Source organism: Phascolarctos cinereus, unplaced genomic scaffold (assembly GCF_003287225.1).
Source record: "Phascolarctos cinereus isolate Bilbo 61053 unplaced genomic scaffold, phaCin_HiC Scaffold_726;HRSCAF=1367, whole genome shotgun sequence".
Taxonomy (NCBI): domain Eukaryota; kingdom Metazoa; phylum Chordata; class Mammalia; order Diprotodontia; family Phascolarctidae; genus Phascolarctos; species Phascolarctos cinereus.
This window is the reverse complement of record NW_027556098.1, coordinates 300,019,767-300,040,590: the sequence shown is the minus strand read 5'-3', so window position 1 is coordinate 300,040,590 and position 20,824 is coordinate 300,019,767. Positions and strand designations below refer to the sequence as shown.

Here is a 20,824-nt window from a genome sequence, read left to right as displayed (position 1 = left end):
AAGCTAGAGCAGGTGTGTCAGATACATGGCTTGTGGCCTGCTTAGGACCTATAACACTCCTAAGAGTGTTTTGAAACAGATTAAAATATAGTTTCTCATTTTAATGTGTTGATGTATTAATAAAAAGGAAATATGTTATTGTGTAAGTTTTTAAAGTCAACATGTAGCCCACAGGGATCCTTAAGTGTGGTTATTGGCTCCTTTTTCTATTTGAGCTTGACACCATTGGGCTAGAGCATTGGATTGAATCTAATAAGTTAGATTCAAATAGGGATAAATATGAAGACTTGTATTTGGGTAAAAAAAAAATCAGTCCTACAGATATATGATAGGGATGACATGGAAGATAGCAATTGTTCCAAAAAGGATCTAGAGGTTTTCGTGTATTACAAGATCAATATGAGATGGCATTTTGATGTGGTAACCACAAAAGCTAATGCAGTCTTGGGCTACATACAGCAGAGGACATAGCTTCCAGGAACAAAGAGATGATAATCCCACTGTACGTGACCTTATTAGATTTTGTCTGGAGTATTGTGTTAAGTTCTGGGCACCAGTTTAAGAAGGACATCATCAATAATCTAGACAATGACCACCAATGTGGTAAAGGACCCCAAGTTCATGATAAATGAGGATCAGCTGAAGGAGGTGGGCGTGTTTCGCCTGAAGAAAAGAAGACTTAGAGAGTGAGTGATAGTCTTGTTCAAGTATTTGAAGGCTGTCATTTGGAGAAGGGATTAGACTTGTTCTATTTGGTCCAAGAATATAGACCAGGAACAGTGGATAGAAGTTTAAAAGAGAAAAACCTAGACTTGATATCAAGGGGAAAAAAACCCTACCTAAATTAGAGCAATCCAAAAATAGAATGAATTGCCTTAAGAGGTGTTGGGTTCCCCTTCATTGAAGATGTTATGTTAGAGTAGGGGTTCCCTTTCTGCATGGTTTGGGTAAGAGGGACATTGAGGTCCTTCCTTCTAACTCTCAAATTCTGTGATTCTGTGAGAAGTTGCTAAGTGGTGGCTACCAAAGGAGAGTCAGAAAGTAGTATCAGAGAACAAAGAGTATTCTAATACCCTCTCCAGGACCAGTATTCCTGGTATATGAGAGAATATGCAGCCAGTGCTGGAGAGAGTGGCTGGGATGCAATGTCATCTTAGCAAAGCCATGTCTTCATGAAAGCAAGACAGTGGCAGAGTTCATTATCTCAAGAAAGAAAGAGGTGGTCTGAGTTTGAATCTCTTAGACATAGGAGTTGAGTCCAAATGAATCATCATCACAGGGCCTAGGAGACAAAATTAGGGGTTGAGTCTCAACAGAATTTAACAGCTGTCCTTACAACCTGTGGTCTCTGCAGGTAGCAGAATACTCTGTGTCTTGTCTTTGCCTTGAATTGTCTTAGCTCTGCAAAATGTAAGATCCTTGAGGGTAGGGACAATTTCTTTTTTGTCTTTGTATCCTCCCCTACAAGACTTGATACAAAGTAAATGTTTAATATATGCTTGATTGATTGAGGAGTGGAGTTCTGGAGAGAGGTCAGGACTGGATATGTAGATCTTAGAGTCATTTGTGTAGAGATGATAATTGAACACTTGGGAGCTAATGAGTCACCAACAGAAAGTATTTAGAGAAAGAAGGACCTAGATGGAGCAGTGAGGTACAGCCACAGTTAGTGCGTAGAAATGAATCTCCAACAAAAAGGACTGAAAAGAAGCAGTCAGACAGATAGATAGCAGAACTAATAATTATTCTGTTCTAATTCTGATTCTAATATAATTCTGTTCTAATTCTAGCTGCATTAATTTTATTCATGCTAAAGTATTTTAATTTAATGTAATCAAAATTGTACATTTTATTCCTAGCCACAGTTGTGAAAGTTACTTCCTCCTCCAGCTCATGAATCTTTTGTTCTTCCAAATGAACTTTGTTATTATTTTTTCTAACTCAGTAAGATAATTTTTTAGTAATTTAATTGGGATGGCATTGAATAAATAGGTTAGTTAGGTAAAATTATCATTTTTTATAATATTGTCTTTACATACCTATGAACAATAAATATTACTTCAGCTATTTAGATCTGACTTTATTTGTGTAAAAAGTGTTTTATATTTATGTTCATGTAGTTCCTATGTCTGTTTGGGCAGGTATACCCTCAGATATTTTATACTGTCTAGTTATTTTAAATGGTCTAAAACAATACTGAATAATATTGCTGACACAGAGTATAGTTTTCCTATTTTTCTCTTTTGATTAAATCTATTTTAGCTTTAACTTTGAGATCATGATTACTATCCCTGCTTTTTTTTTACATAATACTTCTGCCCTTTATTTTATCTTTATGTGTATGTCTAATTTTTATACTGTTTCCTAAAAGCAGAATATAGTTAAATTTGTATTTTCAATCTGCTAACAGTTTTGTGGGTAAATTCATTCTATTCACATTCTAAGCTATAATTACTCGTGTATTTTCCTCCTACCTATTTTTCCTCACTATCCTCACACTATTTACCCTATCCCTCCTCACTCCTCTGCTTTACTTCTACTCACTACCTTGCCTTCCTGTTCCTTAACCCACCCACCCCAAGAGTTCTTCCCTTATCCTTTCCCCCCACCTTATCTCCTTGCCCTCTTATTTCTTTATGAATTTAGAAGACTTTTATACCCTTCTAGATGTATATATTGTTTCCTCTTTAACCCATTCCCAATGAGAGTAAGATTCCAGAAAATGGAGTTAAGTGACTTACCCAGGGTCACACAGCTAGTTAGTGTCTGAGGCCAAACGTGAACTCAGGACAATGAGTCTTCCTTACTCCAGGTTAGGTACTCTATCCACTGTGCCTCCAGCAGCCCAAGAAAACACAAGTGCTCCATCAGCCAGCACCACACCATCCATATGTGGAACCATCAGTTACAGCAAATGGAGACGTTTTGAATATTATGGATAAGTTCAGTTACCTTGACAGTGTACTTTCCAGGAATGGACACATTGATGATGATATTGACACATTGCCAGAGCTAGATTAGTGTTTGGGAGACTCTGAGAGAAAGTGTGGAAGAGAAGAGGTATTAGACTGACTACCAAACTGAAGGTCTGCAGAGCCATTGTGCTGACCTCATTGTATGCCTGTGAAACATGGACAGTATACCAGTGCCATGCCAGGAAACTGAATCACTTCCATTTGAAGATCCTGAAATTCCTGAAGGAAGATACTGAAAATCACCTGGCAGGATAAGGTACCAGATGCTGAGGTCCTTTCTCAGGCTGAGCTGCCAAGCATTCAAACTCTATTGCAGAAAGCACAACTCTGATGAGCTGGCCATAGTGTTTGAATGCTAAACATACACTTGCCAAAAAGGCTATTTTATGGAAAACTCACACAGGGCAAGTGCTGATATGGTGGTCAGAAAAAGCAATACAAGGATATTCTCAAGGTCTCTCTGAAGAACTTTGGAACTGATTGTGTGACATGGGAGACACTGGCACAGAACTACCCAGCATGACGTTCCCTCATCAGAGAAGGTGCTGTGCTCTGTGAGCAGAGCAGAATTGAAGCTCAAAAGAAACAAAAAATATGCAAATTTAGAGAATCCACCCCAAATGTTCACATGAATTATTTGTGCCTGACCTGTGGTAGAGCATTCTGAGCTTGTATTGGTATGATTGGACAGACTGTAACTTGACTCTAATATAGTGATGTTATTTTGGTCCTCTTCAAGAAGGAAGGACAACCTATCAAGATTCCAGCATTACCCACCTTCCCCCCACTGACTTCTGTGTCAGTTTTTTTCTTTTATGCCTCATTTGTGTGGAATAATTATTCCTTTTTAATCTCTCCTTATACAGTTTTATTTTTTTTTAGAATAACGCCATCATACACAGCTCAGCCCAAGCCTTTCTTTCAGACTACCCAAGTAATGATGAGTCATAAGAGTACTGATAACATTTTTACATATAAGAAGTAAACAATTTGACCTTATTGAGTCCTTTACAGTTGGTCTTTAATATTTATCTTATATTTCTCCTGGATCTTATGTCCAATTTTTCCTTAAGTTCTCCTCTTTTTGTCACAGATACCTGAAGGTCTTGCAGTTTAAGTGTCCTTTTTTTTTTCTTTCAGGATTATACTTAACTTTGCTGGGTACATTACCCTTGGTCATAACCCCAGCTCTTTTGCTTTATGAAATATATAGTATTTCAAGACCTACAGTCCTTCAGTGGTCTTGTGTAATCCTTACTGTAGCTCATGATATTTAAATTGTTTTTTTTTCTTGTTACTTGCAATATTTTCTCATTAACCTGGGAGCTTTGAAACTTGGCTATGATATTCCTGTAAATTTTCCTCCTTGCATCTCTTTCAGATGGTGATCAGTGGTTGTTTTGTTTTTTTTTTCTATTTTGGCTTTGGCTTCTTGCTCTAGAACTTCAGAGCAATTTTCCTTGATAATTTCTTATAATATGTCAAGATTCTTTTTTTTTTTAGTCATAATTTTCAGGTAGTCAACTACTCTTATGTTATTTCTCCTCTATCTGTTCTCCAGAGCAGTTGTTTTTGGGATGTTTCACATTCTCTTCTATTTTGCCCTTCTTTTGATTTTCTTTGATTATTTCTTGTCTTAGAACATCATTAGCTTCCCCTTGCCCGATTCTAATTTTCAAGGAATTATTTTCTTCCTTAAGTTTCTGATTCTCTTTTTCAAGTTGGTTAATTTTCTTTTTACAATTTTCTTGGATTTCTAATTTGTGTAATTTTCTAATTTTTCCCTAATTTCTCTTATTTGATTTTTAAAATTCTGAGTTCTTCCAAGAACTCTTTTTGTGCTTGGGACCATTTGATGTTTCTCATGGAAATAGGAGTGGTTTTTTTTAGTTCCATTATCTTTCTCTGAACATGAAACCAGATCTCTATCCCCATAGTAACTATCTATGGTCGGGTCCTTTGCTTATCATTTTTATTTTGTTTTTAGCAGCTATTGGTATAATCAAGTTCTAGTACCAAAGTATGAAGAATGATGCCCCAAGACTCGGATCCTTCTTACTGTTATTTTCTGAGGTCTGTCCCAGGGGCCCAACCTAGGACTCTCCTTTCCACTCTTTCTTGTTTGTTCTTTGTTCTCAAAGAGGATCAATGACATCAGAAGAGTGATATCTTGACTTACAAATAAATTGGATTCAAGTGAGGCAGTACTGTGCAAAGCCTCACTCTCTCCTCCAGGGTCATCAGAGTCCAGTGGCAAGACATAGGTCAGGGCAACTAGTGATGGCCTAGGGAGACTGTGACCTTTTTAAGCTAAGGTCTTTCCCAGGTCTCAGTTTGTGTGACACAATGCCCATTCAGTGATTAAAGGCAAGGTAAGATTTGAAGTAAAAGATGGCTTCTTTTGCTTTCACAAAAGAATCAGGGAGAGGAAGATCCTCAGAGTTTATGGCCAAAGTGGAAACAATTGCTGTTTACACTCTGAGCCATCAAAACTAAATAACAGTTAAGACTTGGGCCAGTCAATGAGAGCCAGAGTGATTTGGATTTAAAGGCACAGTCAAGTAGTTCCATTTGAATCCCAGTGGGCTTTATCAAGCCTGGTTTATCAGAGCTACATTTCAAGAAATCATAAATGAAAACTACAAGAGGCAAAAGAATTAATTGTCCCAGTTTTTTTTTTAATGATAGAATAAATAAATAGGAAAGAAATTTTTTTCAAAATTAAAAATATCTAGCCCCCAAATCCCTAGATATCTTGGGAAGTATAAGCTATCAAAATTCATATTCCTTTAGGCATAGCACCCACATGTATGAGTATCACTCCTCATGTGGACAGAGGAAGAAGAAGAAGAGGAGGAAGAGGATGACAGGGAGGAGGGGGAGGGGAAGAAGGGGAAGAAATAGCAGCATTGCCCAACTGGAACTGACTAGTTGGGTCCCCAGTGGGACAGCCACTCCTACTAACAGATTGTTGTTTGTCCTTCTCAAAGAGGACCAATGACATCAGGAGGGTGATGTCTTGACTTGCAAGTGAATTGGATTTAAGTGAGGCAGGGCTGTGCAAAGTCATCAGCCACATTCCCTCCACCAGGGTCATCTGAGTCCAGTGGCAAGACATAGCTAGGGCCCCCAGCCATGCTGTCCCGAAAATGATCTTGCTCCCTGGCATCCCTCTGGGGACTGCAAATTACAGCTGTCCTCTCTTCCCTGGAAATGAAACCAGGGACTCTGCTTTCCTGCAAGTGCCCAAGCCAGTACGGTCCCTGCCCTTCTGCTACTGCACTCACCAGGGGTATGCTAGCTCTTCCTCCTCCACAGCTACAGCCCCAGCCCCAGCCCGAGATATCTGGTCGGCACAGCTGTGTTTGGCTTCCCTTGACAGTGGAAGTCCTTCAGTCTTCTCCTATTCAGCTATTAGGAACCCCCCACACACACACACACACATAACACTAATGGATAGCATATGCGTAATAAAGTTAATTTGATATTTTAACACAAATTGGTAAGTTCCATTTTAGAGATGTGGCCAATATTTGGAGCAGTGAGACTTAAGCCTAGAGTACAGTAGTAAAATATAGTAGTGGAAAAGTGTATACCTTCTTCAAAAGAAACAGTTCTGATGGAAGATGAAGAGACTAGCACAAAATATCAAGAGTGTGTGTGTGTGTGTGTGTGTGTACATACATACATACATACATACATACATACATACATATATATCTATATCTATATATCTCAGAGGTAGAAACATGGTGGAGTGTATTAGAGGGAGGAGAAAAAGAGAATTACAGAAGTGATACAATTTCATTTCAGAGTATTGAGAGAACTTACAAATATGCCTAGTCCCTTGTACTCCGATGAGTCTCTCTTTATTTTGTTGGACTGATTCTTGGAGACCCACAGTTCATTGTTAGACATATATACTATGTCTAACTTGCTCTAGGGCCAGAATTTTCACTCTGTTGGTATATCTTGAGAGGAAGCATGGTGTAGTGTAAAGAACACCCGGCTTGGAGTCCAAAAGACCTGAATTAAAATCCCAACTCAGGTACTTATTAGCTGTGTGACTCTGGATGAGACAATTAACATCTTTCAACCTTACTTTAATCTACAAAATTTAGATGATAGTAGCACCTGCCTCAACATGGTTGTCATGAGTCAAATGAAATGGCTCTGCTTTGAAAACCTTAAAGTACTATATAATTGTAAGCTACTATTACTTAAATAGCCTTCAGCACTCCAGGATCACCTCTGTACTACAATGAGGCATTAGAGTAGGATTTCAGTGGAGGAACTCTTGTGATCATGTTGTTGAAATTAGTCAGATCTAATAAAATTTAAGAAAAAACATAGATTTTGTTAGAATTCAGTCATTATTTAAATACTCTCTGATTTTAATATTTAGTTTACATAAAATCTTGTATAATTTGCCTAATATCCCAGTAATAGTTTAATGCTAATGTGCAGTGCTTCTAATTTATACTTTTACATATTTTTTGCTTTAAGTATCTCAAATGTCAGTGAAGCATGAGTTCAAGCTCAGAAAATAAGACAGCGTCAGCTTTTGAAAATTATGAGAAAGCTGCCAAGCTCATTCAGAAGGTCTGGAAGAAATATCTTGTAAGTTGTGTTATTCATGTTTTTGCAAATCATTTTTTAAAAAGCATCAGGTTCTACATATTTATTCATAATAGCAACAATAAAATTAAGTTTAGAAAAAATGATGATAGCATTATTAATAAGCTTTTCACTTCCACAGGCTAAATTTCTTAGCTATAAAATGAGTTTGTGTGAGCCACAAGCATTAATGCACTATATGTCACTGTTGTTCATGGTGCCCTGCTATAAATACAGATGGTGGTGAGGCCATGAAGAATGCACTGATGTGGCCAACCATAGTGCTTGAAGGTTTACTGCTAAGAATATATTTCCCTTCTTCCTTGCTAGAAATGGTGGCCATAGTGTTCAAATGATTTTGTGAATTAGGACTCCTCTATTCTCAGCATAACAGAGTTATTTTCCACAAGAGCAGAATGACTTCCAACTATTGCCCCACCTGTCTGTGCCAAGACCAAAGTAAATGCAGGCTGGGACCCCTCAAATGTTGGTATCCAGGACAGTGGATAGATAGTTATTCTAATCAAGCTAAAGAATAGAAGAGGGTAAATAAGGACCTAATTAACAATTAGGAAAACAATTGATGGGCACTCACTTTCGTTTCAGCTTTTTATTATAGCAAGAAAATTTTTTGGTACATATTAAAATGTTTTTAATTGTAGATAATATATGAATCATTTAGAATCAGTGATCAACAAGAATTTATTAAGCACCTGTAATATGTCAGATGCAGTGCTAAGTTTTGGGAATGGAAAGATAAAAGTGAAACAACCCTATCCTCAAGGAGATTACATTAACAACATGTACATATATACATAATATATTCAAAATGAATGTCAGGTAGTTTGGGGAGTAAATGCACTAACAGATAAGAGAATAAGGAAAGTCTTCATGTAGAAAGTGACCCTTTCAACTGAGTCTTTCAGGAAATAGCAGATTCCGAGAGACAAATAAAGAAGGAATGCATCCCAGGCATGGGAGACAGCCAATGGAAAGGCAGGGAGATGGAGTTGGAGTGCTGTGTTTGAGAAACAGCAAGTGGGCCATACCAAGCACACGGAGAGGAGCAATATATTAGAAGACTGAAAATATAGGTGGGGGACAGGTAGTGGGAGCTTTAAATGTCAATCAAAGGAGTTTATATTTGAGTCTATAGATATGCATGAATTCCTAGAATTTATTGAATGGGAGTTTGTGACATGGTCAAACTTACAGGAAAATCACTTTGACAAATATGTGGAGAATAAATTGGAGTGGGGAAAGATTTGAGGCCAGGAGACCAATTTGGGAACTTTTTCAGTCATCCACGTGAAGAGTAGGGTGGGCTTGAATTAGGGAGGTAGCTGTGTGAGTGTAGAGGTAGGAGCATGTGCAAAAGGTGTTGGAGAGGAATAAATGATAAGATTTGGTAGTTGAGTGGGGATGAGAGAGAGGAATTGAGAAGGACGCTGAAATTGGGTACCTGAGTGCTTGGTGGTGTCCTCAAGAGTAGGAAGTTTGGAAGAGTGGAAGGTTTGGGGGGAAAGATAGAGTTATGTTTAGACATGTTGAATTTTGAAATGTTTATGAGACATCTAGTTCAAAATGTCAAGTAGGCATTTCATCATACAGAATTGGAACTCGGGAGACTAGGACTGGAAATAGAGATTCGGGAGTCATTGGCATAAAGATGATAATTTTGCATCTTTTTGCATATCCTTTACTATATTCTGTAACAAGCTAAAGGCATTATTGAGACTATAGTCTACTGAAGAACCAGGTTTCACTTCTAGTGTTTAGATTGCTGTATTAAATATTAGATAGTTGTATTAACAGTGAAATTCACTGTTCAGCGGTAAGAAAAGGAGATGAAAAGGGACTAGTTAATAATCCTAACCTTTTGGGGAATTCCAGCTACAATGGCAGTATGTTAGAAGGAAGCCAGAGCTCCCCAAAACACCTTATTAAAGCCCTAAAGATGCAGAAGTTATGTGATCCCAGTTCCCACCCAAGCTTGGTTAAAAAAAAAAGCGTCTTATGCATCATCCCGTATATGGGTGAGCTATGACTTATAATTGGTGAACGAAATACCTAGGTAATCTTTGTGCTTGGGTGAAGGGTGGGATTGGTTTGAGAGCTTTTGAGAAGAGAGGTATGTATGGTGCCACAGGCTCCAGTGAAGAGAGAGAATAAGATTTTGGAAATTATAGATATGTAAAAAAAGCCAGCTCCTCAACATAGCCTTGATTTCCAGCTGGCCTTCCTAGAGATGTTGGAGAGGGAATTTTCCCTTGGGTTAGATCTGGTCCTCTCTCTTGGTTTGAGCGGAGATCTCATCTAACTTCCAGCAGAACTCATTCACTTTTGTGTGTTTTTCTGGTATATTCTAACCTGTAGGATTCCAATTTGTTTGATGTTTTGCTTAGATACACAGGTTTACTTGTTATTCATCATTTGTAAGAGTCCTTTGTGGAACCAGAATTAACTGTCAGCTGTTTCAATCTATAATCCACTCTCTTCTGTGTTGCCAAAGGTCACATTCCTTGCAGCTACTTCCTGGCCTGGTCTCTGTGGTTGTATCTAGAGGGTATTTATCTGCTTTTTCTTAAAGGTCATCCAGGACACAACCTGTCTTTCTTCAGCCAATAACTAACTCTTTTATAATTCTATCAAAAAAGAATGGCATATTTCATAAAGGAGTAACAGGTAGCAGGCAATGAATTAGCTTACAGTTTAAAAAAAATTGGAAAAGCAACAAATCAAAAAATCCCAATCACAAAAAAGGAAATTATAAAGATTAAAGATAAATAAAATTTAAAACAAAAATCATTTCATTGATATATCAAATTAGAAGCTAGTTTTAAAACAAAACTAATAAAATGGGCAAAATGTTAGCCAGTCTGATAAAAAAAAATAAAATAGCCAAATTGTTAACTGATGAAATGAATTAATATTTACAAAAAATATAAAATGTACAGATTAAAAGAACAAGAAATAGAGTCTAAATGAACAAATCTTATAAAAAAATTGAAAAATTATATAAAAGAAATCTGTTATATCCTCTCCCACACCCCCCAAAAAAGTATAGCAGGATCAGATGGATTTACAAATGAATTTTATTAAATATTTAAGGAAAATTAATTTCAATATTATATAAACTGTTTGCAAAAATAGGAAGAGAAGTGATCTTACCGAACTCCTTCTAGGATATAAATATGGTCCTAAAATGGAAACTAGAAAGATTTAAAGCAGCAAAAGAAAATTAGTCAGAAGTAGAGCCAAATTCCCTCCCTCACACCTGTCTATCCTCCTTGAGAAGGCAGGCAATTGATTAAACATTGATTAAATATGAGAAGTCATGCAAAATATATTTCCATATTAGCCATGTTGCAAAAGAAAACACAGACCAAAAAAACCCCCCCAAAACAAACCAACATACACACACAAAAATAAAGTAAAAAAAGGATACTTCATTGTGCATTCAAAGTTCATCAGTTCTTTCTCTGGATAGCATTTTTTATCATAGGTCCTTTATTTTTTAAAAAACAGTTATTTTACTTTTTTCCCCAGTTACATGTCAAGAAAATGTTTAGCATTCATTTTTACAAGATTTTGAGTTCCAAAATTTTTTCCTTCCCTTCTTCCTTCTCTCACCCCTCTTCTGAAAATGATAAACAGTTTGATATAGTTTATTCATGTGCTATCATGTAAAAAATATTTCTATATTAATGACAGTTGTGAAAGAAGAAACAGATCAAAAGGGAAAAAAAGTAAGTAATAATTAAGTGAGTGAAAAAAGATGCTTTGATCTACATTCAGAGTCCATCAGTTCTTTATCTGGATGTGAATCCTTTGCACTTGTCTTGGATCATTGTGTTGCTGAGAAGAGCTGAGTCATTCATAGTTAATTATCACACAATGTTGCTGATATTGGCTACAATATTTCCTGGTTCTGCTCATTTCACTTTGCATCAGTTCCTACAAGTCTTTCCAGGTTTTTCTGAAATCTGCCTGTTCTTCAATTCTTATTGCACAATAGTATTCCATTACATTCATATACCACAGCTTATTCAACTATTCCCCAATTGATGGGCATCCCCTCAATTTCCAGTATTTTGCCACCACAAAGAACTGCTGTAAGTATTTTTGCACATGTAGTTTGTCTTGGTCTTCCCTGTCATCACAATAACTTTCTATGGTTAGATTTTTTTTTGTCCTTTTCTGCTATTTTTTTCTTTTTCCTTTCTTTTAAATTTGAACTCTGTACCCAAGTTGGAAAAGGCACTCTCAGGCTTTTTGTGCCAGTGGCTACAGGCCCTGACTGTTTACCTGGTGTTGCACTGATATTGTCCTGAGGCCCCTGGGGGACCTCGTATCTGGTGCTGTACTGAGGGGATGGGCCAGGGGGTGGCTGGCACTGCTGGAGGCCATAGGGTTCTGCCAGCTTACCTGGTGCTGAACTGAGGTCCTAATGGTGATGTCTGGCATGTACCAAGGCCTGGTGGCATGTTTCTGCATTTCCCTGGTGCTACACTAATTCATGTGGAGGTCTGGCCTCTGGAGGATGCCTGTTTGCCTGAGGCTATGCTCAGAACACTTAGAGGTCTGGCCTACTTTCTCATCATTCTGGAGGCTGCCTGTTTGCTGAAGCACATGGTGGTTCTTGGAGCTGGAATCTGCCAGTTCCACTGACTATGCTAAGGCATGGGGGGATCCTGGTGTTGGCATTTGCCCACTCCACCACACTGGGGCTCTGTATCTCTCGCTGGTTTGCTAAAGTGGGGCTTGCTGCTGGTTCATTGGGATGCTTCCTGTCCTGGAATATATACCCCTTTTACCTGAGTGAGATGGACTTTTCTTGCCAATTTTCCAAGTTCTTGGGCTAAAAAATTATTTCACCCAGTCTTTTTTTGCTGGTTCTACAATTCCAGAATTTATTTTGGGACACTATTTTATAGTTATTTGGAGGTAAATATGGGAGTTACAGCATTTACTGCTTATTCCACCATCTTGGCTCCCAGAAGTCCCAAGGCATCATTTTTTGACAACATGATGAATTACTTAGAGAACCCTATAGAGTCAGCTAAAAATTAGTCAAAACAATGACTTAAGTAGCAAGATATAACCCATAAAATCATCAGCTCTTCCGTATATTGCTAACAAAACCTAGCAAGAGAGATAGAAAAAGAATTCCATTCAGAATAACTGCAGAATATATAAAATATCTCAGAGTCTAGCCTCTAAGGCACACCAAATAATTATGTAAATACAATTACAAAACAATACAAAATACATAAAAAACAAACCTAAAAACATTGGATAAATTTTAGGCAGCAAGGTGGCATAGTAGATAGAGCACCAGACCTGGAAATAGGAAGATCTGAGTTTAAATGTGGCCTGTGATCCTTACCAGCTGTGTGACCATTTAACCAATGATCTCTTCCTCAGGTTCCTCATCTGGATGTATGTCCCAGGGTTCTTGTAAGGATCAAATGAGATAACCATTTATCTTAACATTAAGATTAATAATCATAATAATAAATAATGATCTCAATTATATCTTCTTGAATAGGGATTAAGATTAGGATATGAAAGTACTGGCCTGAAAAGCCAAGCCACCTCTACCTACTGAGAGGGGTAACCAAATTGATTCTTTCCAAGAGACTGAGGAAATTGGCAAAGTGCTTCAATTCCCCTCTGAATCCACCTGCAGATGGCAGGCATTTAACTATTTTAGGTCTACTTGTAACTGCTAATTTAATTTTTGTTTTTGAAAATATCCTTCACGTAAGAGTATTTTTTTATTGTAGCTTTTTTTGTGATGCATGTCTGAATATTAGTTGTTTGCTAAGAAAGTATAATGGAGGATGTAAGTGAATAACTGGAAATACACATTAAGTTAAAATAGGACAGAGGCTGGCACTTCACTCCCTCTAAAATAGTTGGGTTTCATTTGGGTTTGAAGGAGTCCAAGCTAGAATCATGAGATAATTGTATGGTTTTTATTTTTATTTATAAATTTTAAAAGTTTATGTATATGTTTATGTTTATATGTATATCTGTATATCACAGTTAGATGAATCACATGACTTCATGACCATTTCACCCCTAGACTAAAAGAATGGATTCGGCTATGGCTTAGAATGCCACATTTCAGGGCAGCACCAGCCTGTGAGGCAAGGATAGGGGGAAGAATAAGGGAAGGTCACATCTAGTATGCCCAGTAGTATGCGCTGTCCAGAAAAGCTAGTCCCTTAATTTGTTTCTCTTGCCACCCTAAATCTTTAAACCTTATCAGATAGTTACACCTGTTGGTTGCACTGTGACTCAATTGAACAAAATTCATTTTTAACAATGTTTATTATTTATGTTAAAACAAAACATAGGTAGATGACAAGTTTACATTGAACATATCTGGTGTTTATACTTACCCCAAGCCAGTGACTATTCAGAAGTAGTAAATAGCTGTTTTAATTGTTATTCCTAATATATTTGAACTTCTAGGATGCCTGTGTATTTAACCACTTCAAAAGTCTAATCCTTTTAAGGAGGCAAGGGGACCCCCGTCAACTATTAAGATATATTGATCCTAAAGAGGTAAAGACATTCCATATGTATACATATATAATATGTTAAAGATGTATGTCATTTATTTTATTTATTTAATCAGTGTTCACATATTTTGTTTAACATTTTTATTAATAACTTGGATGAAGGTTTTAAAGTAGCATGCTTCATAAATTTGTAAGTGACATGAAAATGGGAGAGATAGCTGACATTTTTTATTACAGGATCAAAATCCAAAATTACTTGAAAAGACTAGAATGATAGCCCAAATAGAGCAAGATAAAATTTAATAGAAATGAATGTGTAGATCTATTCAGTTCAATTGTTTCATTTGTGTCTGACTCTTTGTGACCTCATTTGGGGTTTTCTTGGCAAAGATACTAGAGTAGTTTGCCATTTCCTTCTCCAGTTCATTTTACAGATGAGAAAACCAAGACAAAAAGGGTTAAGTGACTTGCCCAGAGTCACACAGCTAGCAAGTGGCTGAAGTCAGATCTGAATTCAGGTCTTGACTGTATCCAGAACTGTATCCACTGTGCCTTCTAGATGTACTGGGTAGGTCTATACTTGAATTAAAAAAAAAAACTTCATATGAATGGTACTATGAAAATATGACATAATTACTCCAAAAAAATCTAAGAGTTTTACTGGAAACTCAAGATGAGTCATCACTATGTGATATCACAGCCCTTAAGTTAATGTCCTACATTGCACTGAAAAGTATGGTGTCCAGAATGAGAAAGGTAATAGTTGTGTTACACTCTGCCTGGGTCATATTGCATCTAGAGTACTGTGTTCAGTTCAGGGCACCACATTTTAGGAATGCCAACCTGGAATGTGCCCTTATGAAGGCAAGTAGGATGGTGAGAGAACTGGAGAATGTAGAAGAGTTAAAGAAACTAGTGGTTTTGGTTTTTGTCACACAGTTATTTGGTTTGACTCCCAAAAGAAGTACTAGGAACAATGGGTGTGTTGAGGGTTAGGGACTTAGGGATACGGGGATCCCGAAATAGTGGCACATGGATCCTGCCTGAATGAATTTGATCCAAGCCTTCTTTCAGCCAAAGACAAAGTTTATTAAAGATCTGCCATGTTGGCCAGACTCTTTAGGAATCTGAACATCTGTGGTGCTCAAATTGACAAGCAGGCTAGAGTGAATCTCAGCCATTGGCCAGATTTTAAGAATCTGAGCACCTTAAGGGAACAGGATGGATCTTATATACAGAAAGACTGTGGGAGGGATCTAGGAGTGGGCAAGTAGTTTGGGGTGAATGGAGGAGGGATCTGGGAGAAGGGGTCTAGAGGGGATCTTGATCTAAGTGACTGGGAGGTAGGATGGGGTCTAGAGAGTATCAAGGGTGGGAAGTAGCTGGGGGCCATCCACAGGTAACAGACAATGGAGGGCTGGGCTGGCTTAAGGGAAATGGAGAAATGGGAGATTTAAAATGGGTTTAGGCAATAAATGAAAGGCCAGTCAAAAGGATTATAGCCTCGGTTGAATGCTAGAGACTTCATCAAGTGGGAAAATTCAAGCAGAGCTCAAGGTGAGGGTTTCCAGAGCCTGTACCCCATCAGGTGTGAGTTACAAAAAGAAAGTTAGGTTTGAAGTAAGGAGAACTTTCTACATATTAGAATTACCCAGATGTGAAATGGGCTGCCTCAGTGGGTGGCAGATCAGTAGAGTTCTTGAAGCAGAGGATGAATGACCATTTTGGGGGGATGTTGAGAGAAGGATCCTTATTCAGGTATGGCTTGCACTGCCGAAGACCTTTCAAACTCCAAGATTCTATGTGATATGTTTATGAATAGGTAGGTGAAATTACTTTAACTGGCCAATGACTATGAACTACTAGTTTTGCTTTGTACTTCTTGTAACAATCATGGGCAAAACCAATAAAATGCCACATGTGAATTTCTATATATTCTTTAGTCTCAGTTTAGGGTATATAAAACATACACTATAAATTTATAAGGGCAGCTAGGGGACGCTGTGGCTAGAGCACTGGGCTTGGAATCAAGAAGTTCAAATCCAGTCTCAGATATTTGCTAGCTGTGTGATCCTGGGCAAGTCACTTAACCCTGTTTGCCTCAGTTTCTTCTTATGTAAAATGAGCTGGAGAAGGAAATGGCAAACCATTCCAGTATATTTGCCAAGAAAACCCTAAGTGGGGTTATGAAGAGTTGGACACAACTGAAATAACTCGACTACAACAAATTTATAAATAATATATTGCTAAGCAAGAAGTTGCTGAGAAGTAGAGAAGTTAAATATGAGATCAACTTTTTAGCAGTTTTTCTAAATGTGAAAAAGGGATTCAGTATCAATAGATAGGTTCCAGTTACAGCTTTTCCATCAGCTATATGGATAATCTTGGGTGACCTAATATGTCTGGGACTATTTCTTTAATGGGTAATGAGAAGGCCTGTATTAATAATCATTAGCATTTATATTGTATTTTATAAATGCTACTTGTCAGTATGTTAAAAATGAAAAGACATGCTATAGGTCATACAAAATTTAAATGTGAATTTTGGATTTAATCAAGGACAGAGTCAAGACGGAGAATTAAGGCCACATGATATTCAGTTTAGGTTGGTAAGCTACCACATTTCCCTGGACTTACCTATAAGTGAGCTCTTCTCACATATAAAACCATGATCTTCATTTTCCAACTTGTGAATATGAGCAGTAATTTAAATATCAAACTTATATTTTTAATAGGAAAGAAGCATTTTTTAAGTAGCAGATGTTTTTGAAATCAGGAATTGGGGGCAGCTAGGTGGTGCAGCAGATAGAGCATTGGCCCTGGACTCAGGAGGACTTGCTTTCAAGTCTGGTCCCAGACCAGACACTTGACACTTACTAGCTACGTGACCCTGGGCAAGTCATTTAACCTTATTGCCTCACCAAAAAAAAAAAAGTCAGGAATCTTGGCTTTTTAAACTCAGGAACTCCCATTTTAACCTATTATTTATTGGGTATTCTTGGGAAAGTAATTTATTTCTCAGCTTTTCAAATTTTACATAAAATTTACTTATGCGTATTCACTTTCTAGCCTTTCATAATGCAAGTTCAGGTTGAACAAATATGTACATATGTGGTCAAATGATTACAGTTAATAACCATTTTGGTATGTATTTTAAGCTACTTAATATTACTAAAATGTGATAGGTTAATTTGGTTCTCTTTTAGGCAGAGCTTCTAGATGCTGCTTCTGGAATTAATATTCGATTCAGATTAGGTGGAGTAAGTATGGAAGTAGTTTTGTCTAATTGTCTTAAAAGTATCCCAAAATCTTCCCTAATTGATTGTATCAAATTTGAAATGGATAATTATTTTTAAGCATAAACACTTTTTATTGTAAGATTACAATTGGATTTTTAATTTATTTTTTTAATCACAGGAGAAGTTTCCTCCCAATATATATTATAAAATTTTCACTCACAGACATATTGTAGATCTATGTGCTAACAGTCCTAGAGATTATGTGAACATTCTCCCAAAGCAACTATCACATTTGACATTTGATAAGAAACATCTAGAAGATGACCACGATGGCTGGTACAAACGTATAGAGAACAATGGCTGGAGACTTGTTTCCAAAAGAGTAAGCAAAATTATAATAATTTTTCTTTTACATTTTACAGATTTGCTTTGTGTCTTTTTGGAAATTTAATTTTACAGTAGATTTCAAGAACACATATAATTGCCTACTGACCTAAATAATGAGCATTATTGATTTAAAAGAACTCTAGTGGCAACTTTGATTACACTTTAAGATATAGTCATATATCTTAGTCTTAAATTTACTAATTTTTCTTACTAAGAGAAGATGTGTCTACCGTCCAACTTAAGCTAATCTGCATCCTTCAGAAACATAGTAGGCACTTATTACCTGGTCAGATAGCTGCAATAAAAATAAGTTGAGAATGTTGTTGAATTCACTGTATGTCAGGATGTGGGGATTCTTGAGATCAAGTAGGTTTATCTTGTAGTGTTTACTACATATTAGCTTCAGTGATGGTAAAGAGAATGTCTTATTTATCTCTATCTTTCTATTTCCTTTAACACCTAAAACAGTGCTTTGCATGTCTAGGCAATGATGAATTGTTGTTGAGTTAGTCCCAATGATGATTGGTGAAAAAACAGTGGATTTTCATAGTTTTGAGAGGATGAGGTATAAAGTGAGTTTTCACCAAGGGCATATGGTCCACAGCCATACCAATCACACTTCTGTAAGGATCATTTTGGATAGCGATATTTCATAGCTCAGACACATAGCAGCCATACCTTTCAAATTTTCCAAGGCAGTACAATTTCAAATATTCTGTACCATACCCAGATTAGGAAAAAAAAATCTTGTTCAAGTAATTGGAGGGACATTAGTTTTTCATGTTTAGGCTATGCCAATATAATAACTCAAACATGTTCAAAATAGAGCTCCTTTCTTTCCTCTTAAGCCCTCCCCTCTTTTGAACTTTCTTATTAGTGTTAAGGGCACCACCGTCCTCCCCAGTCATCCAGGCTTACAATCTTGTTGCCATTCTGGCTTCTCACTCTCTTACCCCTCCTCCCCAAATTTGTTGCCAACTCATTAAGCAGATGAATAATAAACAATAAACAGGTTCCTTTTTGCCTAAAGAATCCAATATAAAATGTTCTCTTTTGACATTTAAATTACTTCATAATCATGCCCTTTCCTGTTTTTCTGCTTTTCTTACACTATTCCCCTCCATGTATTCTCGTATCCTTAGTGTCTAATCTATAAAATGGAGATGCTATACCTGCCCAAACTACCTCATATAATTAATAGGAAACTCAAGATAATGTATTTGTGAAAGGTTTTTGTGGCCATAAAGGAACTGATAGACATGGGGCAGTATTATGACCCCTTCTGTTTGTGCTCTGGGATGTCCCTCCTACACAAAGAAATGTCATTTCATAATTAGACACCATCACAGACAATAGTATAAAAGTGTTTTCATAATATCATTTGTCAACAGTTTTGGAAAGTCACTGATGAGATCACTGAAGAAGGAAATAAACAAAAAATTGACTTTCACTTCTCCAAACTGAAGAGAAGGCAGGACATTGACATAAGAAGAAAATATAAAAAACTTAGATGGATGAAGCAGATGTAAGTAATGAAATTTTTATACATGTGTAAACAATATACAAATTATTGTGGAAGTTTTTAGATTTTTTTTGGAGGTTGGCTATTAATAATAAAACTGTTATATATCATTTTGTAGGTCTAATAATTATCCGCAATCATTCTGAGTTCCATAATAGGCCATTCTCCTATTACAAAAGTGCATACTTTGCTCCTTGTAAGGTCTACATTTTTTAAAAAAATTAATCTTTTAATATGAAAAATTACTCTTATACTTCTAGCACATCTAGTTATATCTGTGATTATATAATGATGAACCTATGCACACAAATGATCTTTCATTTCTTTTGAAATTTCCTATATCCTATATCCTTCAAAATTATGTGTGACCTTTATTTCATTATTGTAGTAGCATTAATTTTTATTTCTTTTATTTTCTTTTTTATTTTTCTTTTAAGGGTCTTACAGTTGTATAGGAATTTATATTTTATGTAAGTGTTATCATTGTCCTTTAAAGACTTTTCCATCCAGTTCTTCCTAGTAGAAGTATAATTAAAACAGAAGACTAATTTTTCCATACTTCAGTCATTAAATCAACAAGCATTTATTAAACAGCCACTATGTGCCAGGGACTGTGGTAGGCCCCCGTGGTACACAGATATGAGGGAAATATATAGTTCTTGCCCTCCAGGAGTTTGCATTTTAATGGGGGAAATAGTATATACTTGTGTATCTATGTAGAAAATAGATAGATATAGCACACTTAACATAGGGCCTGCTGTATAGTTGGCATGTAACTCTTAGGCAGCTAGTGGTACAGTGGATAGAGAGCTAATTGTGTGATTTTATCCCATTCTGTTTAGCAGTAAGTTATCAGAATTGTCTTGTTCCTTCCTTGTTCTCGAAGACCAATGACATCAGCAGGGCTACGTCTTGACTTGCAAGTGAATTGGATTTAAGTGAGGCAGAGCTGAGCAAAGTCATCAGGCCCACTCTCTCCTCCAGAGTCATTGGAGTCCAGTGGCAAGACATAGGTCAGGACAACTGGCGATGGCCCCAGATGCAGTGGGAGACCTTGGCATTTTTAAACTAAGGTCTTTCCCAGGTCTCAGTTTGTCTGAGGCAATGACCATTCAGTAGTTAAAGTCTAGATAAGAATTGAGGTAAAAAATGGCCTACTTTGCCTTCACAAAAGAATCAGTTGAGGGGGGGGGGGGGAAGACCTTCAGAGTTTCTGGCCTGAGGAGAAACAATTGCTATTTACACTGCTCCGGAGCCATCAAAACCAAAACATTGAGCAAGTGAGGCTTGGGCTGGGGCCTATTATTGGCCAATTAGTGAGAGCCAGAGTGGTTTGGTTTAAAGGCATAGTCAGGTAGCTCCATTTTAATGCCAGTGGCTTTATCAAAGCTTGGTTTTTCAGAGCTATATTTCAAGGAATCATAAATGAAAACTACATGGGACAAAAGAGTTGATTGAAGAGAGGAAATGGATGGTGAGAGCACTTTATGGTTCGATTTTGACAAGGTATAAACAGGGATCAAAATGGGAGCGTAGGATCTAAGAGTAGAA

At 37.0% G+C, this 20,824-nt stretch overlaps 1 protein-coding gene across 2 annotated transcripts in view; it reads left to right on the top strand.

The window, feature by feature from the left end:
• CUNH11orf65 (chromosome unknown C11orf65 homolog) overlaps window positions 1-20,824 on the top strand; it is a 62,874-nt gene that overhangs the window by 25,326 nt on the left and 16,724 nt on the right. The window contains exons 2-6 of one of the 2 annotated variants that reach the window (XM_020996198.2): window positions 7,482-7,595; window positions 14,076-14,168; window positions 17,332-17,385; window positions 17,543-17,746; window positions 19,143-19,276. In XM_020996198.2, coding sequence (XP_020851857.1) covers window positions 7,503-7,595; window positions 14,076-14,168; window positions 17,332-17,385; window positions 17,543-17,746; window positions 19,143-19,276 — 578 coding nt within the window. In that variant the 5' untranslated portion in view covers window positions 7,482-7,502. The remainder of the gene's footprint in view (window positions 1-7,481; window positions 7,596-14,075; window positions 14,169-17,331; window positions 17,386-17,542; window positions 17,747-19,142; window positions 19,277-20,824) is intronic. The other variant, XM_020996199.2, reaches the window with a different exon arrangement.